The sequence below is a fragment of the Aegilops tauschii genome, chromosome 5 (genome assembly GCF_002575655.3).
Source record: "Aegilops tauschii subsp. strangulata cultivar AL8/78 chromosome 5, Aet v6.0, whole genome shotgun sequence".
In the NCBI taxonomy this organism is placed as follows: domain Eukaryota; kingdom Viridiplantae; phylum Streptophyta; class Magnoliopsida; order Poales; family Poaceae; genus Aegilops; species Aegilops tauschii.
In genome coordinates, this window is record NC_053039.3 from 277105369 (window position 1) to 277130445 (window position 25077).

The 25077-nt window shown below is 44.9% G+C and overlaps 2 protein-coding genes and 1 long non-coding RNA gene across 5 annotated transcripts; 2 read left to right on the plus strand and 1 right to left on the minus strand.

Moving 5' to 3' along the window:
- The first annotated feature begins 1105 nt into the window (after positions 1 to 1105).
- Positions 1106 to 6987, plus strand: LOC109754248 (calmodulin-binding receptor-like cytoplasmic kinase 3). Its single transcript, XM_020313156.4, has 7 exons — positions 1106 to 2093; positions 2884 to 3141; positions 4422 to 4684; positions 4912 to 5077; positions 5156 to 5245; positions 5480 to 5778; positions 6608 to 6987. Exons 1-7 carry the CDS (start codon positions 1799 to 1801, stop codon positions 6815 to 6817), a joined length of 1581 nt encoding a protein of 526 aa, XP_020168745.1. The 5' UTR covers positions 1106 to 1798; the 3' UTR covers positions 6818 to 6987.
- Positions 6988 to 7203: 216 nt separating this feature from the next.
- Positions 7204 to 24832, minus strand: LOC120964858 (uncharacterized). 3 transcript variants are annotated; one of them, XR_006664101.2, is made up of 6 exons: positions 24550 to 24831; positions 9720 to 9818; positions 9192 to 9308; positions 8907 to 8959; positions 7587 to 8758; positions 7204 to 7501 (listed from the first exon to the last, which is right to left on the minus strand). It is a non-coding gene; the product is annotated as an uncharacterized lncRNA (long non-coding RNA). The 3 variants fall into 3 exon arrangements; XR_005757087.2 differs by having other exon boundaries at positions 7587 to 8959; positions 24550 to 24832; XR_005757086.2 differs by lacking the exon at positions 7204 to 7501 and having other exon boundaries at positions 8300 to 9308; positions 24550 to 24826.
- Positions 17961 to 22100, plus strand: LOC109754249 (HSP-interacting protein-like). Its single transcript, XM_040389855.3, has 2 exons — positions 17961 to 20610; positions 21295 to 22100. Exons 1-2 carry the CDS (start codon positions 17961 to 17963, stop codon positions 21450 to 21452), a joined length of 2808 nt encoding a protein of 935 aa, XP_040245789.1. The 3' UTR covers positions 21453 to 22100.
- Positions 24833 to 25077: the final 245 nt, after the last annotated feature.

Here is a 25077-nt window from a genome sequence, read left to right on the forward strand (position 1 = left end):
TTTGAGAAAGGTAAACAAAGCACGATGCTAAACATGTATATATGCATAATCTTCACATCAATCACAAAGAAGGATAGAAAGGGAAAATAGATTGAAACACAAAGGAATTTTAAAAGTAAAACAGTGTGAAGAAATAAAACATATTTGCTCTTAGAAGATAATGCCATGTGCTCACTCAATTCAACTTGCTAGCACAACTCTAAGTCTGGTTGGAGAGGCTGAGCCCCATCTCTGAAGACACGAAAATCTTTGCCTTGTCATCCTTGAACTAAGTTCCACATAACTCATCCAATCACTCGTGGTAGATCTTGAGGTGATCTCCGTACCTTCACATACTAGTTCTTCAGCGAATCCACACTCTAGATGCTCTTGAACAGTATAACCATCTAGAGGGTGCACAATCCTCAAGAGTGGGAAGTGAAGCGAAGAGTGTAGGATGCATGCAACGGGATCTTGATGGTTGAGGATGGAGGAACATGACAACATGTAGATATGTTGAAGGACTCCAGCTGCTCCTCATGTCGTGTCGCGGGGACCGACGACCGGTGCTGCTCCCCGCTCCCCTATGGCGCGTTAGCTAGCTCATAAAAGGAAGTCGAAGGGGATATTAGAGGAGATCAGAAGATCCGCGGCTAGAGGTTTTTTAGGCGACAAAGGAAATCTGTCGGATAGGATCAGGGGAGGTGGATGGGATTAAGGGAGGGAGTGTTCCAGTAACGCAATCAGGTTGCGGTGGGGTTGGGCGTAATCAAGTGAAAACTGACTTGATACTCATTTACACTGTATTCGTTTACGGTCTAGTGCAATCAAACACATGAACCGACTTTTGCGGTGCCAATGTAATCGGGAAAACGGGATTAAATTAGCAAAACAAACACCTTCTTGCTGATGATCATATGTTATTGATTATACTAAGAATCTTCCGCTTCGTAAAAAGAAATAATTAACATTATGCAGTATACTCAACCCGTACGGTAAGGAAGAGTGTAACAAAAAAGAGTCGAAGTGGAGAGGAGGGTGAAGAGAGGTGGAGGCAAATGAAGTTCGTACCAATACAGCTGGGCAAATCTAGAAAAGAAAGCTGAGCAACCCGGCCCAGTCAGTGACGCTGCCACCTGCTAGAAGTTTCACACCCCGGTCCGCACCTGCCAGCCTCCGGTGACGTTGCCACCCGGAAGTTACCGGCGCCGCCGGTTCCCACCCCACCCCGCCTCTCCAGTCTCTGCCTTGACCCTCCAACTCTTCCCACCTTCTTCGGGCTTCGCTTCAGCTCAGCTGAGTAGGGAGCTGCAAAGATATTTCCTTTCTTCTTTTCCGTCTGCCCCCCAACTGCTCCGCACTTTCCTTCTATCCTTCCTTTCTCCCGATCTGAGCAACACCCAGTCGCTCGCTCGATTGATCCCCACAGCCCCGATCCTCGAGTGGTAAAGTAGCCAGATCAGTCGGCGTTCTGCTTCCTGCTCAACCCAGATTAGATTTGCTTGTCTTGTTGTTGTGCTGGGGCGCTCGCTCCAATTCGGTCAAGGTTTTCTACTCCTAGGTCTTCCTTGATTTGTTGCCCTTTCTTGGCGTCTAGTTCATCCGCCGCGGAGTAGCCCGATTCACTTGTAGTTGTGTCCCCTTGCTCACGAGTTATAGCCTTGACTTCATTTCGTCTTCTTGGAGGCAAATAAAGTTGTCCTTGTTGAGTTGGAGGAGAAGGGGGATGCGACCACTCTTGTATCCCCATTTTTAAGCGGTATATGCTCGTCTCGGGGATGAGATACTTGTGAATTTTACGGTCCAGTTCGCTGTGTCGATGTCTCCTCTGGCTCTTCTGCTCTTCCTTCTCTGCTCGTCTCTGGCTTTGGCTTCCGGGTCCGAGCCAACCCTTTCATGGACCTGTGGAGATGAACAAGTTTCCATCTTGGAGACCTCTGATGGCCGTCAAAATCTGTCCATCAATGGGGTTTTGGTGAAGGACCGTGCTCAAGGCTGCGACAGGCTCCGGTCCTACTTTGGGAGTGGTTGCCTCAGCTGCGATGAGCGGTCGCAATCCTGGAGGGGCGCGTGGATGCGCTCCTGCAGCGATGATGGGAGTCAATCTAGCTATGGTGAGTGGCTTCTAGGTTTCTAGCTTCAGCTGTGTCCGCAGTTCGTTCAATATGTTTATGTTTGTATAAGAGCTTGAATTGGCAAGTATATATGGAACTTTGGTCATTTGATGACCCGGTGCATGTCCTGGCATGCACCGAGTAGTAATGAACAAAGTGACTTTTTGAACTGAAAATGGACAAAGTGACTGGTCAAGTCTAGCCAAATATTAGTTGCTGTACCTGAATCTGTTTTGTATTCGACTTGAAATGCTTGATTGTGGTTGCTGGATTGTGCTGTGCTGAACCTAGATTATAAATTTATTATCAAGTATGAAAAGATCGGCACAGCAATAGGGAAAAACAGGTTATACAAATGATAAAATCGGCAAAAGCTGGTCAAGACAAATAGGATTATCATAATGCACTACAATACCAAACACAACCTAAGTACCATATATATCTGAATTTTGAGGTATGATTCTGTTTACAACACATGACTTTTACTGATCGAAGCTGTTGTTGGTACTTCGTGTAACACTAGCATTCATGCATCCTACTATTATTCTTTAGTTTTGGTGTAGACGTCGGTTCTATGGGAATGCCACTTCTATTCTATGCTATAGACTGACCATATCCGTTAATGTGAGCCGTGGGTGTACAGACCCACCACTCAGATTCTTGTCATCTTCAGCTCGAATGAGTGCCTATTTTCTCTATAAATAAATCGTTACCTAATTTCTCTTAGGTATTCTAGTTACTTGTATATTTCTAAGTTCTGTTTACACACATGCTTTGTTATGAAATGTAGTAACTTCAGCTCCAAACATACCAAGGAGGCTTTTGAAGCAGTCGTCAGAGAATGGCGCAAAAGCTGAAGATGACCCTTGTGGGAACACGGGTCTACACGAAAATAAACATGATGCCAATGATTCTTCCAAAAAAGAGGATCCTTTGTTGGCTGTGCCTGGTGTGCTTCTCCTATGCTGTGGTCTCATGCTCCCATGTTTTCATGCCGAAAGAAAAGAAGGAAGAAGACAGAATACTACATCCATTCAGCGCAATGCTGGTAAGTCAATACATCATGTGTTATTGTCCTTTTTCCTTTTCCAGCAAATGTGTTATTGTCCGTTGATATTCGGGAAAAGCAATTCTTACTGTCATCCTTGTAGTGGGATCAAAAGTAAATACACCAAAATATTAGTTGTCTGGAGTCAAATTGGAGTAGGCTAATTTGGGATAATAGTTTTTAGAAAGTCCATCTAGTTCAAGCACTATACTGGGTATGCTTGGTCAATAATAATGCATGCATGAGGGTTTGGTTACAAAGATGTTGATATCGGGTGATGTTCATACCACTGCCCTCAAATTACACATTCTTTTAGTTATTAGCTGAACGCCTGTGTGTTGCTGCAAAAGTGATAATAGTACATCCAATCATGTAAAACGTCTATTTTCATACATATCTGATGCTAAAAATAAGACTGAACTTCAGAAAAGTGGCAATGCACAAATAGAAAACCGTAAACCTGATCATAACATGTAAAAAGAGAGCTCACACAAGATAGTGGAGATTGGAGCAGATGGCCCCACATGCCAGCAACTTAGGATCAGTGAAGACGAGGTAAGATGGCAAATGGACCATCAACTTTAATATCTGCTGGAGTTAAGGTGTCAAAATTAGTGTTCAGCTATGATACTAGGTTTATCAAAAGTTGATTCACAGTATGTATTTGCAAACTTTTTATCTACTCCCTCTGTCCCAAAATAAGTGACTCGACTTTATACTAACTTTGTACTAAAGCTAGTACAAAGTTGAGTCACTTATTTTGGGACGGAGGGAGTACCTGCTAGATACCAGCCCAGCTTCTCCCAACTAGTGTGTCCATTTCCATAGTAGGTCAGCTATACCATTTCCACACCCGCTGTGCGAACTTATGGGGGAATGATTTCTGTTAAGATTATAAAATGTTGTACCTATGTCAAGTTTAATAATCTTTCATCACGTAGTGTTGGCTCACTATTATATAGCTCTTCTCATGCATTTCTCATCTTACTGGTTCAATTTAGATGTCCTTTCATCTCATTGCACACAGATCATTGACAGAGTTAATGCGCTTATTTGGACTAAAATGTTGTCTGGAAGGACCAAAACAGAGTATTTGCAAATTTAGAGCTAACCACTTTGGCAAGCATTTGAATATTCATATTGCGTGAATTATCTCAGTTCTGAAATGCGCCTCCAACTGTTAAATGGCTTGAAGGATCAATGTTTTATGGCATTGTCCATTGTGTCCACTGTTAATCTTTGTTGCATTCTTCTCTAAACAATCAAATGTTTCTTTACAGTTGAATCTCTTTCATCCTTTGACGTAAGCACGTCATCTGATAAGATCCCACCAACTCCACACCGAATACCTCCAAGCCCATCTAGATTCGCACCGTCTCCGCATATTGCTCGAGTTGGATCTGTTGACTTAAGTGTCCAGCAGATTCTCAGGGCGACTCAGAATTTCTCACATTCATTTAAATTGGGCGAAGGAGGATTTGGGACTGTCTACAGGGCTGTATTGTCAGATGGCCAGGTTGTTGCAGTCAAGAGAGCTAAAAAGGTAGTGGCACGCTATTGTTTCTTATATTTTGCTGTTATTATTGATACTTCATCAAACTGTCTTGATTGCGTATGTGTTCATTATATTTGCTCAATTAAGATTTTCTTTTGGATGAAATGTAGCACAACTTATACAGTTACTAGGAGTACTTCTTCAGGTGGAAACTGTGATTTTAGTTCTTTGGTTCTCTGCTAGCGACGCATAATGGGTTCTATTATTTATTACAGGATCAATTTGCGGGTCCTAGTGACGAGTTCAGCAATGAAGTAGAATTGCTTGCTAAGATTGACCACCGGAATTTGGTGAGATTACTGGGTTATACTGACAAAGGAAATGAGCGTATTATTATCACTGAGTATGTTCCAAATGGCACTTTGAGAGAACATCTTGATGGTAAATAGCCTTTCCTGCCCTTGCTGTTTGGTTTAGCTTCAACTGTTATTTACTTATATGTATTTGTTCATTCTGCAGGCCAACATGGCAGAACCCTGGATTTTAATCAACGGCTAGAAATTGCGATTGATGTTGCTCACGCACTCACTTATCTCCATCTATATGCAGGTAGACAATCTACATGATTGTTCAGTGAATATTGATGCACTGCAACTTAAATAAGTTAGATTCAACATTATGAACATAGTGAATAATATTAAATGAATTAGTTTAAGCATTTTTTTGCATGTGGCAGTGTTATTTTTGTTAGCTATAGCTATGGCAATCTCCGAAACTTGTTCTAATGAAATTTGTTATTGGAAATCATGTTTGAGGGACTGAGAACTTCTATAATGTGAACAGAGAAGACAATAATCCATCGCGATGTAAAGTCATCAAACATACTTCTGACAGACAGCTACCGGGCCAAGGTGTCGGACTTTGGGTTCGCTAGAAGTGGTCCTAGTGACACAGAGAAGACACACATCTCCACGAAAGTGAAAGGAACTGCTGGCTACCTGGACCCTGAGTACCTAAGAACGTACCAGCTCACTCCTAAAAGTGATGTCTTCTCTTTTGGCATACTTCTTGTAGAAATTATTTCTGCCCGTCGACCCGTAGAGCTGAAGCGGGCTGCTGAAGAGAGGATTACTATCAGATGGGTATGTTAGATGACTTCTTCTTTCATTTCCGATGCATGGCCATCAGTTCTACTCCCGCCGTTCACTTCTATAGGAAGTTTCAGACAACTGAAATTGAGCTGTTTTGCACGCTGTCTGAAATGTCTACAACGCCTTATAAAAGTGAACAGAGGGAGTACTAATGATAAAGTTTGGTTTGTTAGTACTCTCATCATTCCCTTTAGAATGCCATTTTGGAATGTGTAGCCAACCTTTAAAAATTAGACCAGCAATATACACAGAGTTATTTAGACTTACCACGTGTAAATGATGTTAATAGATTTATGTCAGTCAATATTTATAGCATTATATTTTTCATAACTGTTTTGACATATTAGTAGAAGAATAATCGTCAAAGCTCAAAGGTGTATTACTATTATGGAGAGGTCATGCTGTTATTGACCTAATCTTATCTGTTCAGAACTTTGTGCTCAGTTTAAAATATACTACCTCCGTATGGGTTTATTAGTCCTAGTATTTTGGGTTGAACTTTTACCATTGATTTAACTACCAAAAATTAAGTTATATACCAGAAAAATAGTATCAGTGGAACCTCTTTCGAATATGAATCTGACAACATAAGTTTTGTGACATACAGTTTATATTTTGTTAGTCAAATCTACGGTCAAAATTGGGGACAAAATACGAAGGGAACCAATAAACCCAGACAGAGGTAGTATATGTAATATCATAGCAGCAGATCTCTAGGAAAACTCACTTGCAATGGAAAAGTAGGCTGAAGTTTCGTTTTATTTGTGTTCCCATCGTGAGAGAGATGAAGGGTGTTCCATTTAACTGTGTTTTTCTGTAGACTTTCAAGAAATTCAATGAAGGCAACATGAGAGAGATACTGGACCCGCTGCTGGAAGATCGTGTGGACGAGGAGGTGCTGGAGAAGCTTCTGAGTTTGGCGTTCCAGTGCGCCGCTCCCACGCGGGAGGACCGTCCGACGATGAAGGAGGTCGGGGAGCAGCTGTGGGAGATCAGGAAAGAGTATGGGAAGAGCGTCAGGAGAGTGTGAAATCATTTGCTCTTTAACCACGACCAGAGCATACGCAAATTCTTTGTATGAACATCCTGACGGTAACGTTTTGTGCTCACAAAATGGAATGCGCTCTTGAACAATGTACAGACGAACCAGCGATTTGTGTCTTCCTTCCTAACCACTTTGCAGTCTGGTTTCTCCGTGGACTTGTGGCCCCCTTACTGTATGCGCATGCCTTACATTCCGTGTCTGAAATTCCTCTCTGGAGTTTGTTCTTGATTTAGATGAACGAAATGAAATTTGAATTTTTTCTGTACTGAAAGTGAAACCAAGCAAGTACCGCTGTTGTTTCTAGGAAAGTGTTGAAATGGGAACTTCATATTTTTTAGGTTGCAAGTGCAACTGCGGACCATGCTTCTCAGTTTTTTCTAGGAAAGGTCATCACGGCTAGCTTTATTAATATCAGAACAGTATTACATCGTCCACAAGCTTTATTAATACCAAAACAACATTACATCATTCACAAGCTTGTTGACTATAAACTTCTGCAAAGAGACTAAGCGAGTTCTTCCCAGTCACTATAAACTTCTGCAAAGATCGCCGCTGCTGCGTCCAACCATCTTGATTAGCCATTACAAAAGTTGATCACTTGTACGGAGTCTGATTCCACAAAAGTGATCACTTGTAGGGAGTCTGATTCCGCCTCCGCCTCATGGAAACCTAGGGAGTAAGCAAATTCCAGTCTATTATGCACTACCATCAGCAGCATAATGGATATAATTGCACTGTGTTGCCAGAAAATTACCTCGCTCGTCCCTTATGATGGTTGCTGTTGTTCCTACTCCTTCCCCTTCAAGAAACGCCGCATCAACATTTAGCTTTATGAATTTTGGCTCAGGTCTGGACCATTCGTGATCAAGTTCCATGCCCGCTGGAAGTTGCTCGCTGTTGCTCTGACAGAGAACGATCATCAGAAGGGTGGTGGAGAAGAAGCTTCATTATGTGTAATCCGGTGCCTGATCCACCAAAGACACCAGCAGCCCTCCGCCAAGACTTGGTTAACCTCCAAACTCGGCATAATTTGAGCTGGACTAGATGGTAGGAGAAGCAAATGTTCCATGATAACCGACCCAGACCGATCAACATGAATCGCTGAAGAGATCCTTAGCATGGAACATATTTGGGCATACTAGTAAGATGCCCGTGCTACACTACGAAATTAAAAAACGGACATGTGAAACATTATATACTTAAATCATAGTCAAGAGCGCATGCATTGTTACATAAGAACATGTATGCGACATTGACCAAGGTGATGTTGTAGCATTCCGAACCACTTTCCATAATCTGAATAAAAAACAATCATATCACATAATTATATTAAAGCATAGAAATGTGCAATATTGCAAGTGTGATCAGCCAATAAAAAATAATTGCTAAAACAGTTTGCTAAGTGCGCTATAGTCACACAAATACATCACAATCAGAAATTGGCCAAGAAAACTTAAATGAAAAATAAAACACAAATAAAAATACTATATGTAGATCTCGCGCATAAGAGAGTATACACAAAAATTGGCCAAAAGATCTTACATGAAAAAGAGAAGGCAAATAAAAATACAAAAAAAGTCGCATACATAAGGCATATATACAACAATTGGCCAAGAGAGCTTACATGAAAAAAGAAAATATAAAAAAAATTACATGATACAGAATTGCATACATAAGAGAATATACACAAGTTCTAGAAGTCTTGCATGCACATGAATATGAGACCCGAGAGAGATATAGGATACAGTATAATGACCCAACATAATTTAACTGATAGAAGGAACAAATATTGTAGAACAGAAGAAAAGCAGAAGAGATAACGCACAATGGCAGTTGGTTCACTAAGCTAGACTACTGTCAAAAATGACATGCTTTGCATCAGCCTCCTTACAACACTGGCTTCCTCAAAGGCAATGCATGTGAGCTCTGCAGCGAATATGAATGGTAAATACGTGACGGTTGTGCTCATTCCTGATCTCCCAAATCACCAGCACGGCCAGCAATCTCCAATACATATTATCATGTCTAGATTAGAACAACTACTGCAATAGAATGACTCCTTTTTTTTTGTTACCTTTCATGCAAGAATTCAACATTGCTCATTTCTTGTTATTAGGCACACCATACCTAATTGTAAAGATAAATGACAACAATAAATATATAGAAACATCATGCATACTATAGCTTTGGGCACACAATTATAAAGGATTCCGGGACAAACAAGAATGAAGTGTAAGTGTTTTGCTGAATACTTTGCTAAATATGCACAAGAAACATGAATATGTATACAATGCCACCATAAAGACAAGAAATATTTCAGACATGACTCACAGCTAGTTCCACTTACGTAGTTACATACCTTAGGCATCTATCAAGCCATGGATCATTTGTCAAGCATAGTATACACTTATTTTAGTTGTTTGTTTATGTGCCAATAATATTAGCTCTGCAGCTCTCGTTTCATCAATCTTCTCACCTGAAAGGACATCAAGCAATCACTAATGCATACATGATGGTCTTTAGAGGGGGGAAATGAGCATGTAGACGGTATGGTATATACAATGGAACAAACAATGAACAACAATTGCAATACATTTTATATGTAGTGTGCAATAAGAGATGGAGATAACCTATCAAAATAAAAAGAAAGACATTTTATATAACCATATAGTAACCTGCAGTTTCCAGTTTTTATGTCAACTCACCAATAAAAGAAGCATCATCGTCTAATAGTGGTATATGTGTCGAAACCGATCTACTACGATCATTAGTAAATTTTGGGGTGCTAAAAATTTTTAACACAAAATTATGGCATGCATGATATCGAAGTCAATTGCACAAGTAAGAATTGCTAACAAAGATGAAGAAAGAGTTCATGTTATCTCACAGTTTATCACATGGAGAAGGGACATTTCTTCTTCTTTGTGTGTAATAAAACTCCCTCTTTTATTAGTCCTGTGCTACCTCGGTATTTCAATTTCTGCACCTGCAAAAGGGTGAAGATAGAGTTAGGAAGATATTCGCGGTAGAATGATTAGGGTGGGTTTGGAACGACTTAGGCTTGTGCGTAAGATAACTTCCTACGTAAGCTCTAGATAAGACGTAGTGAGAATAAACTGTGAGTAATTGTAATTGTATGTTTGGAACGGCTTATGAATTTGGGTTTATTGCCCTACATTGCAATTTAAAAGATGCAAAGTATAAAATACCCCTGAACTTTCAATTACCACTGTACCAAATGTTACAGGGCGCTACTGAATACTTGCCTGTTTCTGAACTTTAACAATCAATGGTTTGATAAACAATCAGATAAAAAACTCACAATGTCACACTCCCCGATCCATGACCAGAGTAGTAACCAATCCACACTATCCACTATTTTTGTAGTTGCTGGTCCGTATACACATAATTTAGAGAACAAAACAGCTGTCTCTAGTTGCTTCTCAATATACACATTTAGAGTACGTAATGGGCCTGGGCTGGCGGTATAGCCCGTTAGTATTAGGGTTAATTAGAGATAAGGGTCGCTTGCTTAGGGGTCAAGTAAAGCCTTGCTGGGAGTCAAGTAAACCTCTTTATATAAAGAGAGGAGATGTATCAATCTAATCAAGCAAGAATTAAAAAGGAAATCCCTTCCCTCTTGCCCGGCCGTGGGCAATAAGGCCCCCGGCCGGCCCTCTCGCACCCTCCTTCTAGCAGCACCATAACAATTTGGTATCAGCTAGCTTCGGTTCGATCATGTCTTCACCGCCGCCCAACCCGTCTCTCCTGCTGTCGGTCACCTCGTCGCTTCCGGCGACCACCACGACCGTCGCCCCGCTCCTGCCCGCGCCGGGCTCCTCCGTCGCGCCCGCCCCCGCCGTCCTCACCCCGGAGGAGGTGTCCGGGACGCTGCGGGACCTAACCCAGGCGGTCCAGGAGGTCCGCATGTTCTTGGCCGGGTCCTACGGGCCGCACCCGGCTGCGCCGCCCATTGCCACCACCGCGCCGCCGTGGCAGCCGCCGCACCAGGCGGCCTCCGCCGCGCTCGCCGAGCCGCTGCAGCAGCCGCTGCAGCTGCCATCCACCGCCACCACCGCCCCGCCCTAGCTGTAGTGGCAGCCGCTGCAGCTGCAGCAGCCACCGCCAGTCAGCTCCGGCCCCGCATCGCCCGCGCTGGCGGGAGTCCCGATCCACCAGGTCCGGTTCCCACCCTCGCCGTCACCTCTTTCGTCTTGGATCGCTACCCGCCACGTGTTGGCGGCAGTGAGGCTGCAGGCTGCTGCGCGCGACCTCCTAGTGCGTCGGCGTGTGCGGGAGATGTGTGGTCTGCAGCTGCCGCTCCTCCAAATTGCCCTTCGCTGCGCAAAGGACCTCGATCTCGTCCGCTGCGTCGGGGATCTTGGGCATGCGGTTTCCCCCACGGGCGGTGGGCATGCTGTTTTCCCCGCGGGCAGCGACCTCAAAGTCTGCGACATCGGCGGTTGGGGGGGCGCACCCCTCTTCGTCATTCTCCATCGCAAGCCCTCCACTCTTACCTGTGCGGTGCAAACCAACAACCATACACATGCACTCCTTTTGTCCAGGTGGTGTCCATGGGATCCAGGTGGTTGTACACGTGCACGTCCGACGTGCGGATGGTGTCCACTTTTTGTTAAGGGGTCCAAAATAAAGCATCCCAGTCCATTTCAGGTTGAGAGTAATAAAACAAGCCGAGATGTAAAAAGGCTTGTTTTTAGGTGTTAGGTTTGTCTTGCGTCGAGTCATGGTTATAAGTTGGTTAGGCCGCAGCTCGAGGACAAGCTGCATGTCCAGGTGGGGTGTAGTGTTAGAGTACGTCATGAGCCTAATGGGCCTGGGCTGGCGGTATAGCCCGTTAGTCTTAGGGTTAATTAGAGATAAGGGTCACTTGCTTAGGGGTCAAGTAAAGCCTTGCTTGGGAGTCAAGTAAACCTCTCTATATAAAGAGAGGAGATGTATCAATCTAATCAAGCAAGAATTAAGAAGAAAATCCCTTCCCTCTTGCCCGGCCGTGGGCAATAAAGCCCCCGGCCGGCCCTCTCGCGCCCTCCTTCTAGTAGCCACATAACATATGACATATTGAGAGAGGGACAATGAACTGCTCAATCTCAGTTTAGGAACAAAAACTAATTCTATTGCAAGAAGATAATACCTTGAGATGGAGGGCAGTTGGCGACCAGGTTGTAAATCTGGTCACATGATTGGGGCCTGTAGGAAAGGAAGAGTATTTCGTGGGATTTAATAGGAGAAGCGAAAGATCTCTCTCTCCTTCACGTGGCTACTCCCACCCCACCCATGGCTAGGACTAGGGGCACATTTGAGGCAAAAGAGCTCTGCACACCCATTTGCTACGCCTGAACCACCGCATTCTCGGAACCAAGGCTCTGTCCTCTCCCCCATCCTCCCACCCACCCAGAGTCATTCGCCTTCCCCTCCTCTGCGCCGGCAAACAAGATGAGTCACGGAGGCGCCGCCGACGTGAATCTCGGTGACGACGGTCTGCAGGTCAACGAAGAAGTGGAGGCCGGAGCTATGATCATGGTGGCCACCGCCGCCGCCCCGAGAGAGAAGATCGTCGTCCAGTTCGACAAGTCCCTGCTGGACTGCCCCATCTGCACCCCGCCCCTCAAGCCTCCCGTCTTCCTGGTACTACACAAATGGATCATCTTTGTTATGCCTCCTCCCTTGCTTGATGCACCGGTTGCTTGAACAAACCAAGAAAAAATGTTTCCTGTGCAGTGCCAGGAGAAGCACGCGGCGTGTGCCCATGTTTCCTGTGCAGTACCAGGAGAAGCATGCGGCGTGCGCCCCCTGTGCTTCTCCCATTCGCGGTGCAGGGGGGCGCACGCCACGTACTTCTCCTGGCACTGCACAAGAAACATTTTTTCTTGATTTGTTCAAGCAACCGGCGCATCAAGCAAGGAAGAAGGCAAAGCAAAGATGATCCATTTGTGCAGTACCAGGAAGACGGGAGGCTTGAGGGGCGTGGTGCAGATGGTGCAGTCCAGCAGGGACTTGTCGAACTGGACAACGATCTCCCCTCTCGGGGCGGCGGCGGTGGCCACCATGATCATAGCTCCGGCCTCCACTTCTTCGTTGTCCTGCAGACTGTCGTCACCGAGATTCACGTCGGCGGCACCTCCATGACTCATCTTGTTTGCCTGCGCAGAGGAGGGGAAGGCGAATGACTCTGGGTGGGTGGGAGGGTGGAGGAGAGGACAGAGCCTTATGGGTGGGGTGGGAGTAGCCACGTGAAGGAGAGAGATCTTTCGCTTCTCCTATTAAATTTTGAAACCTGGCCCGCGAAATACTCTTCCTTTCCTTATCAATTTAAAGTCAGTGGGGGTGTCCCCACTGTCCAGAGCTTCAAAAAAATACTCTTCCTTTTCATTTTCTCAGGGCAGCGGCGAGACAAGTTGACGCTGGGATTGGGGCCGCATAGACTGGATCCACAAGGGAGTTCAGTGCAAATTTGGCCGCAGTGGCGGGCGGTTTTTTGCAAAAATGCCATGCCTTCCTTTGGATTCGTTAGATGAAGATCTGACCGTCTAAAATAACATATGACAGGCACACCAACATCAGCAAGTCAGATTTTTATCTCTACTCTTATAAAAAACAGAGTTGGTGATGATGGTGTGCCTGCCATCCTGCAATATAGACCGTCCGATTTATATCTGACGGATAGGAAGGAAACTATGGCAATTTTGCAAAAAGATACCCACACCCCTCTCCACATTTGCAAATAAGGCCTTCCCTCGTTCATCCTTTTCTCTCACAAGATAAAAAACTACTCACACAAATGCATCTTGATGTTACGTGCAATGCACGGGCATCTTGTTAGTAGTAGTAGAGATACCTTTTAGATGAATGATTCCGTGCAGTAATCTCCAACAAGATATTTGAATTTTACGTGGGACTTGAACTTTCCGTAGAGCACTCCAAACAGCCGGCTGTGTAGAGCTTCCTGGGTGAGATAGCATGTTTGCATAGCCTCTGTAAGAGTACATCACTAAACATGATATGTTGTGCGTGCTGAAAACACACCCATCCTATTCAGGTGCTAGACGACGCCACGACGAAGTCCTCAAAGCCTTGAACATTAAGAGGGATTTGCAAAATTCTTCGAGCATCGACTAGATTAAAGATATTTCGAATGAGCTCCTCGTAACACAAGCCCGAAAGTTGGATCAATAAGGTCACTGACCAAGGATAAAACAGTTTGACCTCTAGGAGTAATAATCATTCTGTCAAGGCTTGAAGGGATCCAAGGGTTCACATCCTCTCCAGCCCAATCCTCCAAATATATCCAAGCTTGAATGTCTCGAGTCCCTTCATAATACTTTGCCATGTGAATGAAGAACCATCTTTAGAACTTGCTTGCAATAGGCTTCCATTAGGATAGTATTTAAGCCTTAAGCACTTTAGCACAAAGAGAATTCAGGTTAGAGATTAATCTCCAACATTGCTTATTCCAAGATTGGAGGAACGAAGAACCCATAACGCCCTCACATTTTGGAAAACACAACTTCCACTAAGAATACTAGACAATCTATAAGAGCAACTCCAACCGGGTGACCCAACCGGACGTGCGCTTTGTCCACCTTTTGTCCGTTTGGATCGACCGTGCGGACGCCCGTGTCCGCTTTTTCATTTGGGTCGGTGCGTGCACCCAACACTGGCTCGACCCATATTTTTGGGATGCGGACCTTTTAAATAAAAGAGTAATCACGTTCAAATTTAACATAATTATACATTAAAAACTGGTCAAATGCCGACCAAAGTCCACTTAAACATTAAACATTAATTAAACATAAAAGCCTCGGCGCCGCCGCGCACACTGCCCTAAGCGTCTTCATTCGCCTGCACCGCCGGCTGGACTGCTTGGTCGCGAGCACGTCGCTCCTCCTCTTCGTGCTCTAGCTGCATCAGCCGCTCGCCCTCTTCCCGCTCCCTCACCAGCGCTTGGGCCTTCCAATGCTGGAGGTAGGCTTGCTCCTGCGCCAGCGTCGTGCCCGAGCCACACGGGGGAGGGAGGGGGGGGGGGGCGTTGACCCACTCTCGCAGCTCGCCGGTCTAGACGTAGCGCTCCGCGGGCTCCGCCTCGGCCTTGGGCGCCGGGAGCCTCCTCGGCGGCGACGGCGGAACCACGCAGTCGCCGGCTGCAGAGAGGGTGAGGGCCTCCGCCAACCTAGCCTCGTAGGCCGCCTCCTTGTCCTCCTCCGCCTTGCACCGCTCGTCCTTGATGGAGGTCTGCATGGCCGCCGCTAGCGCGGCCTGGTACGCAGCCTCGTCCTCCAGCTGGACCACAGGGGGCGGCGGAGGGTGGTTGTGGTACTGCTGCTGGACGCTAAGGCGGCGTTGCTCCTTGTGCTCGAGGGCAAACCACATCTCCCAATCGGGAGAGTTTGGCGCGTACGCCGGATGCGCGCTGCTCTGGCGTCAAGAGCGCCCGCCGCCTGCGCACCTCCACGGCGTGCGCCCGCCGCAACCGCGGCACCGGGATCCGTTGTGGATCCAAATGCCAGTCGTGCGGCAGGGTGACGTCTGGGTACGGCAGTGGCTGTCGGTACTCCCAGTGCCACCGTGCTTGGTGCATGGAATGTGCAGGCGCTGCCTAGCGGGGCGGGCAGGCGCCGGCGCCGGCGGAGGAGGAAGAGCGCGGGAGAAGGGAGCGCAGGGGGTGAACTTCCCCTTGCTCTTGCTGGAGCCGTTGAAGAAACCCATGGCTAGGGTTTGGTTGTCGACGAGGAGGAAGCACGCGCGGGGGGGGGGGGGGGGGGGGGAGGGGGGCTAGATGTGGACGGCAGTGTAAGTGGATGAGCCCCCCCCCCCCACGCGTGGATTAAAAAAGGACAGCCTTCCGACGCTTCCACTGGCTGACGCGTGGGCCCGGTGTCGGTGCCCGCTATTAATATGACTGTGTTCGGTCATTGGCCAGCCGACATGCGGGGGGCCGCAGCGGACACCGTGGGGACGCACGGCGCGTCCGCTTCGTGTCCGCGCCAACGCCTTTCAGGCCCAAATTTGAGCCTGAAATGGGTTGGCGTGGACATGAAGCGGGCACGTTTTGGGTTTGGGTCGGCGCGTTGGGCCGGCGTTTTGATCTGCGACGACTCAAACGGACACTGGCAGACGAAATGGGTTGCCCGGTTAGAGTTGCTCAAGTGTCCACCTTTGTGAAGATTTGAAAACTGTCGTTCAACAAGCAAATGGGTCAAAATTGCTCAATCTGAACAACATCCACTTTCTTGGGGAGAAGCATGATATCGCCCCCCCCCCCCCTGCCAGCATCGTGTCGTCAACACATCGGTTTCCTCGCTGGAGAGTTGAGGTATATCTTCAGTGGCATTTTCACCCAGGGATGGAAAATTGAATTACGGAGAGCCAAAAGGACGCTTATAATAATTAGCTGTATAAGCTTTCAGATGATCCTGACCCACAGTGGTTCTCTCATCTTGTTCAAGCTGGAACATACATTCTCTTTTTCCAATATTTTTCATTTGCAATCAAATGGAAGAACTTCGTATTGCTATCACTCTCACGGACAAGTCTTACTTTTGCCCGCCGAGCCCAATTAAATTCTTCCTCTCACTTAGCCTCAATATCTGTTGCAGAGAGGGGAATCGATTCTGCCTTAATGTCCAAAGCATTAACAATTGCGAGAAGACGATCTTTTTCTTTCTTGTACTCACCGCTAATACACTTATCCCAACCCCCAAGGAATCGTCTAAGGTGCCGGATTTTAAATTGCCACTTCCCAATGTGTCTTCTTTGACCATTCATGACCTACAGTAGCTGTCGTAGTCAAAAAACTGCTAGTGATTACATGGGTACTAATGACCGAACCGAAGCCCAAACTGTTGTGTGGGTAGGGTCAGGTCCGGATGAACTTGTGAACATATCTCACAACGATTGTAATGGTCCAGGCTGAGTAATACAAACTACTTTAAAGGGCAGCCCGATGCATGTAGTTTCCGCTTGCAGGGTCTGGGAAAGGGTCCGACCACTTTGGATGTATACGCGGCATTCCCTACATTTCTGCAAGAGTCTGTTTTCAGGATTCAAACCCGTGACCTCATGGTCACAAGGCTCCCCTTCTAATACAAACTACTTTCTTGCAAATAAAAAAAAACATGACATTTGCTAGTAATAAGCAGATGTACACTTTGTTATTAAGACCTAAACAAATACGGTGTTGCGGGTAACACAAAGATTGGCCTATCTTCAACACGCCATATTCTAAAAAAAAATCACACATCATTTTCTCAGATGTTGCTTCCATGCACATACTGTGCTTTCATGTCTATTTTACCCTCGACCATTCTACGGCTAGTGAGGCAAGTAGGAGAGACTTAACATTTGCCTACATTCTGATCTGAAACCTTTCTTGGATGTTTACGTTGCTCCAGTAAACATCTGCAGCAGAAATCAGGAAGAAATAGGAAGCGCCAAGTTGGCTTATAGCCATTCTTATCTTCGATAAATTAGTCTTAGAAAGCGCTAAAATTAGTAAAATTGGTTTTGATGCGCACGTAGTCACTATGCTAACCACAGAAGCCACAAGTCAAATATAGCTGACGAACTTCAAACCTTTCAGGGACTGACCCAAAAAAAGGAACATGCATGCCATGGTTCCCTGACGCTACCCAAAAAGTGTGTGGCTTCCCTTCTGCTCGCACCCCGCCCATCCAACCCTTTGCTCCATTTCGTGTCATGCTTCCTCATGCTTTGCTTTCCCCTTTGCCCCATTCTTCCTCCTTCAAGCATTTTCCCCTTCTCCTTGCATTTACTTTCTTGCCAAATTTAGGACAGCCCCCACCAGTTCCTCCTCCATCTGATGCATCATTCTATCCTGTGTGTTCCCAATGGAGTTGTCAGGGTAGGGTAAGGTGTCCATTTGCACGGGGAAGAGGGAGGAGCGAATCCTTGTTGCTCGATCTCTCTTTCCCGTATTCCTCGACTTCATTCTTCATTATCATTGCGGCTACTTCATCTGAAAGGAGGAGCAAAAGATCCTTTTGTTGATCCAGGAAGAAAAGAAAAAGGTGGCGCAAGAACAGCTTGCTTGTGTAATTCAAATGCCTCTTCCTTGATTTGGGGAAAAGGGAAGGCTTGCAAATTCTGAAGCATGGAGGAGATGCCAAGCGAGAAGAAACAAAGTGAATCTGGATCAATTAATTGCGCACCTAGTTCAAGCAGCAGCCAGGGCATTCCCAATTCACTGGTGAATAAAGATGAAGACCTCGCTATTGGGGTGGTAACAGAGTTAAAGAAGGAGGGGACGCCCATTGAACAGAAGGAGGAAAGGGCGTCAACGGCTATCGACTTGAAGGAGGAGGGTACAGCCACCCAACTGAAGGAGGAAGGGGCTTCCAAGGAGGATGAGGCAGCTGTTGACTCCAAGGAAGAGGGGGCGAAAACCGAATTGGAGGAAAAGATGATGTTATCCCAGAAGAGAGACTATGAGAAGGCTATCGAACTTAAGGGAGAGGGGACAAAGCTATTCCAGAGGCGGGATTATGAGGGGGCGGCCCTTGAGTTTGATAAGGCAATAAAGCTCTTGCCAAAGGGGCACGATGATATCGCCTTCCTCCACTGCAATATTGCTGCATGTTACATGCATATGAAACCTGAGAGTTATGAACGAGCGGTTGACGAGTGCAACGCAGCACTGGAAGCATCGCCGAAGTATACAAATGCATTGCTGAAAAGGGCACGATGCTTTGAAGCATTGGATAGGCTGGATCTGGCTTGTGAGGATGTGCAGAAGGTGCTGAACTTGGAACCAAACAATGTCACTGCATTGGAGCTCTACGAGAGCCTTAGGGAGGAGATGGAGACAGAAAATTTGTTGGAGAATCAGGTTGTGTCACCGGTAGAGCCTAAGGCCGGTTTTTCAAAAGAGAAGATCCAGAGGAAAGTATCTCGCAGATTTAGAAACAATTCCATAGTTGAGGAGGTGTGGTTGATTCACGATGATGATGAGCAAGAGAATGATGAAGATGGCAACGAAGAAGAGTGCAGTGAAGAAAACCACATGGAGAATGATTTAAGCAATGAAGGAAATGATACCCGGGAGATGCCATCGAGGCATAATCATGACGAGGATAAATGGAACACGGAACAGAACCAGGTGAAGCATGGTCAGCACAAACTAGGAGCAGATGATGAAGGCCAACGACCGCAGCATGCTCCGCGGGATGTGGAACAAATGCACCACAAAGAAACAGAGAGTCAAAATAAGCATGAAAAGCCCCTCAAAGAGATAAAGGTGAGAAGTGGTCAGGATCAGCAGGTAATGCATACAAAGCAGAATCAAGTCGCCGATATGGATGTGCGTCAAAAGCAAATTGAGGATGTACCAACCACTAGTCGTAGCAACCAAGAAATTCACACTGAAATGTATGAAAGGTTTATCAATGGCAACCAAGCAAGACGCTCCTTACAGCGGCATACTAGTCGTGGAGGGGACAAGCAGGAAAAGCAAACTTCAGTTAAAGTGGCAAGTCCTGGGGGAGATGAGCACCAAAAACAGAAGCGCGCATATCCTACCGATGGAGAAACAAAGACTGTAAAGTTTGTTATGGGAGATGACATAAGGATTGCACTTGTTCCAGAAGACTGTAGTCTACGGCAAGCGATAAACGTAGCTCGGTGTAAGTACAGTCCCCACCTGAAGGCAATGCTTCTTAAGTTTCAGGACATAGAGGGTGACTTGGTGACCATTACATCAACTGAGGAACTAAGGTGGGTTGAGGATCTGAAGCAAGGACCCGCTCGGCTGTACATAAAAGAAGTAAGTCCTGAGCGCGAGATCACCAAGGACATCGTCATGCCCAATATTTCTACGGCAACGCTGGAAAGAAAGCATAGCATCTCTGAGTGCGGAAGCGCTAGACACCCAGCAGAAGACAAGAGCTCATCATATGCTGATGACTGGATGGTGCAGTTCGCTCGTTTATTCAAGAACCATGTTGGTTTTGATTCTGATGCATTAGTGGATCTCCGTGACCTCGGTACGCGGCTCTGCATTGAGGCAATGGAAGACACCATCACAAGCGAAGAAGCCCAGGAGATATTTCATGCCGCAGAGGCAAAATTTCAGGAAATGGCAGCTTTAGCATTGTTTAACTGGGGCAACATACACATGTCTCGCGCAAAGAAACGACTATTTTTATCAGAGGATGCTTCAAAGGACTCTGTACTTTCCCAGGTCAAAACCGCATATGAACTGGCATGCGCTGAATACGCCAAAGCTGGAAAGAAGTTTGAAGATACTGTGGATGTAAAGCCAGACTTTTATGAAGGCCTTATTGCGCTTGGAAATCAACAGTTTGAGCAAGCAAAACTTTCTTGGCGTTATGCAGATGCTTGTAAGGTAGACATGCGAACTGAAGTACTAGAGCTATTCAATCGTGCTGAGGATAATATGGAAAAAGGAATGGAGATGTGGGAGGGAATAGAATACTTGCGACTAAAAGGGTTATCTAAATCAAAAAAGGAGAAAATCCTACTGGATAAGTTGGGATTGGATGGGCACCAAAAAGATATAACAGCAGATGAGGCGTTTGAGCAAGCTTCAAATATGCGATCACAGCTAAACATTTCATGGGCCACCATTCTTTATGAGCGATCAGTAGTAGAATTCCAGTTAGGTCTTGCTAGCTGGGAGGAGAGTCTCACCGAAGCAATTGAGAAATTTAAGACCGGTGGAGCTTCGCTGGCAGATATCAGTGTAATGATAAAGAACCATTGTGCGAATGAGAAAACTCAAGAAGGTATGATGTAATCGTGTGACCTTTTTCTGTAATTTCTTTGTTCCTCTGTTGCTAAATCATCAATACCAAAGCTTGTATATGTACGCCATGTATGCTAATAATTTCATGCTTCTTATAATGATTATTCTGGGAAATGTAAAGCTTCTGCATGCAGTTCAAGTTTTACTACCTCATTCATTGAGAAAGACAATCTAAACCCTAACATAGGGAGCCATCTTCGAATATATTTAGTGGACCACTAGTGTTAACCAAAATTGGTGGATGGCTATTTGTAATGGTAGAAAAAAAAAGACTACGACACATTTCCAAATATCCAACTTATACAGACTTGTATGTTATCGCGAAGAAACACAAACATTAGGATCTGCCATAGTCAGTGTGTAGCTTGCCACTATCCAAAGACAATTGGTTTCATCAGCGGATAGTAAGGTATGTCCACAACAACTGTCATGCTACAATTTGTAATAATAGATTCCGGAAGCAACTTCAGTATTACTTGAGAAATGTTTATGGACAAGAAAATCAGATATCAGTAATTTGTCTTGGTCATGTTATGCCTTACAAATAGCAAAAAAATACATTTTAACTTAACTAATCTGCTATGCTAGAAGTTCGAAATTTTAGATCCTCTTAACTACATTCAAGGGCATATAAGTTGTTAAGAACTTTCTCTTTGTTATTCAGGATTGAGCTTCAAGATTGATGAGATAGTTCAAGCATGGAACGAAATGTACGATGCTAAAAAGTTGGAAAATGGTAGTTCTTCTTTCCGTCTTGAACCTTTATTTCGAAGACAGCCTTCGAAGCTGCATAATGTACTAGAGCACATAAAGTACACATGAGCTTGTATTTAACATAGGACTTGATGCTGTCGACATGGATACGAATGTTGATACTAATTGAAAAAGGTAATTTCATTCTTTAATGAGATGTATTATTGAGGTTATTCCAAGATATCTATTTGATGTAATACACTAGTCCTAGAAAAGCAACCGCGGCAACTTTTTCACCATGCGGAATCATTAAATGTAAACCATAATAATGACTGGATATATAAAAATTAAGAATGTGATACAATAAATCACAATATCCCTTATGCAGTGACCAAAGCAATAATACCATAATGATATAACGAAATGAAGTGTTGTGGGCACTGGGCCACATTTCACTCTAATACTCCAACCCTTTCCAATCAAGCATCTCCCCCTCTAGACTTCCTCGCTAAGCAGCAACGATGCTGAAAGAAACTCGATGGTCATGCCGGGGACCCTGGAGAACCGTCTCTGAAGAGTTCTAGCGTCCACTAGCACTGGAGGTGGTGGCATCTAGATCAGGGCATCGCCCCTGGGATAGGATGACAACAGTGGGTGGCCGAAAAGGCGCAACATGTACATCTCCTTTAGTCATTAGATCCATTGATGGTGACAGCATGGCAAGGGCGGAGATGCTTTGAGGAGGCCACTAGCTAGCTCAGTTTTTCATTGTTCAGGCCTGTCAACAGAGCAGATCAGTGGACAGCTTTCATAGTTTGGATTGTAATGTTGAAGGTTAAATGTTCAGGGCTAAAAACCGGACTTCTGCAAGAAGAGCTGAAAAGAAGATGGTGTTTTCTATATTGTCGCAAAATAATGTATTATAGAGATGTTCTGCTTTTACTGTTAGTGGAATCGGTTCTTACACTGATTATAGTTCCTCTGTTGCTGAAGAGGATGCTCTATATAGATGACCAAAGAAACAAAGCTTTGTCCCAAGATTGATTACCAGAATTGAGCAATGGGTATTAGAATAGTTATATGTTTGGTTCATCAATTATTGCCGCGGGTTTAAATTGCAACCCAGTTTCAATGATGTTTTATTTGCAAGTCCAACCGTCAATACCGTAACATTGTACCCTTTGCCCCAATAGAAGGGTAGCTTTGAGCTGAGGTGGACTTTGGCTAACTGATGTGGCAGCCACATCAGCTCTCCACATCCAAAATAAAAAAACATCATTACAAGATTTTTTATTGGCCCTACGTGGCATCCCTCCCGTACCTTATTATCTCCCCTTACTCGTCTCTCTCCCTTGTCTCGGCAAGTGGAAACATATGCCATGGATGTAGTGGCATCTCCTCTTCTTCATTACACACTCTAGCATCCCTCAGCCGCTTGCTTTCTCATTCACCCTAGGAAACATTTGTTCAGCATTCTCCATATCGTCTAGAAGTTAAGGACCTTCACAGTCTGGGTACTCCCGGAAGATGTCATTTGGTGGCAGAAGCATCACTGAGCGGATACTCCACTCTAAGATCCCAAGGGTGTCACTTGGTGGTACCCGGATCTGCAAGATGAGAAATTTCACATCACCTCCTGGCCATGCCATCCACTTCCTGGTTATCTATCTCCAGTGAGGGACTGTCCGCCTACGCCTGCCAATGCTATGGAGGTATGAATTGATGAATAACACCATGTCCAACACCTAGAGCAGCCTGGTGGGTGATGTCAATGTGTTATTCTGTTAGTATTATTTTGATTATTGGAGAAACTTGAGTTCTCAGCATATCTTTTCCATATGTTACAGGCTCTGTCAACTCATCTTGTATCTATCAATTTCTTTATGTGTTTTGTGAGCACACCAAGCCATGCTCAAATACGAAATTATCTTGACATGTTCTGCAGGCTGTTGACTGTTCCGAATTGTCTATATTCATGAACTGAAACAGATGATATTTCCAATTCAAGCTACAAGGGGTGTTCAGGATACACTTTGCAAAGCTTACAAGATAGTACTTATTTCACAAGCTGCAGCTCTGTTTTACAGATGCGAGAGACCCAACTTCGCATTATTAGATACATAGTTAATCTCAACTGTTGTAGACATATAAGAGTTAAAGTTCAGTGTGAAAGTTTATAGTTTTGGAATGATCGAATGGTATGTACTTTATTAGAAGGATTTGGCATATGTACTCTGCTGAAAATAGAGTAACAGTTCACATCCACTATTTGTGTGCATGAACAGTACTGGGTTAGCAGCACAGATGGAACCTGACAATAGATTAGGGATATGATTCGATAAGTTTCTCTCTATTAGAAATATGCTTCCTTAGATTTAGAGATCGATTCTTAGTGGTTAATTATTATCCCCAAATTGCGATTTTCAGCTATGATCTCTTTCTTTGGTACATATCGTAGATCCGTTCGGTCCTCCTTCGCCTGGTGTTATTTTACTTCTAATAACTTGCTTCAATGGAATTTTACTCCAGGTACAAACTATCATGCATTGCACATATGCAGAAAGGAGAAAGGCACTCCTATTGATGATTTTTTTAAATATTTACTGTACAAGGGAACTGCATAATTTTGAAGGATTCATGGAGCCAGAGGCACTCAACTTAATGAACAACCATCCGATCCTACTCTACTAGAAGAGTTCTGCATTTTTTTGTTCAGTTATATGAAATATTCATTCATATATCTCGGTTACCTAAAACTGCACATGCATCTTAGGATGCAGAGGCCAGGGGTAATAAAAGCTTCTATTTCTAAAAGATAACCCACAGCTGCACATTACTCATTGTAAAATTCAACTCCAGGAAGTGTGCTAATTTAAGGTCATATAGAGTGAGGTGGAGACAATAAGATTTATTTATTTTACTTTGTGGGAAATGACCCTGTATGTTTCAGGAGAGCTACAAGGATACAATACAGACGAATGATGACTCATGAATGATTAACTAATTACTCAAAGAGGAACAAGAGAAGAGTTAAGTATAAGCTCACAACCTCAAGAGAGGCCAAAGCAATCCTACTAACGACAGAACAACTGGAGGGCACAACAAATTGAGATCAGCGAGGCTACTCCCCTTCCTACTTATATGTTCAACTGGATGCGCACCAGTTTCTAGCACTCGCGTAGCAAACCTGATCCTATACACAAGAGCGCAAGGGTTTGACGGTAACCTGGGATCTGAGGAGTGAAGAGAGAGTGGCCGAGTGTTACGTCCCTCTTCTCGATCTATTCCACCATGGATCTGGATACAAGGTCTTTGGAAGGAATTGGGAAAGGGAGTTAGTCTTGGAGAGGGAGATGGGGTTCGAGAGTGGGAGGAAGGGGAGAAATGAATACAACCGATTAGAGCATCTGCAATAGTTACAACAGATTAGACATCTCTACGATTAAAACAGAGTCGGACGTCGTTTTCGTTCGACCTCATCCCTTGCGTGAGATCCACCCCTCGTACTCCCGCAGAGAAATCGCAGCAAATACCTGGCTTTCGAACCCAGCCAAACCTGGAACCCCGCGTCCACCACGCCCTCCACCTTCTCCCTCTCACCTGCCTATTCGTCTCCGTACCCTTTCTCCCTAAAAGCATCTAGTACAACCGGACTTAGCAAAACCGGCCCATCAAACCTGCGGGCACTGACCGGATACCTCTCAAATTTTCACGGTTGGAGCCGGACATCTCAAACTATATTCTCAAATCCATA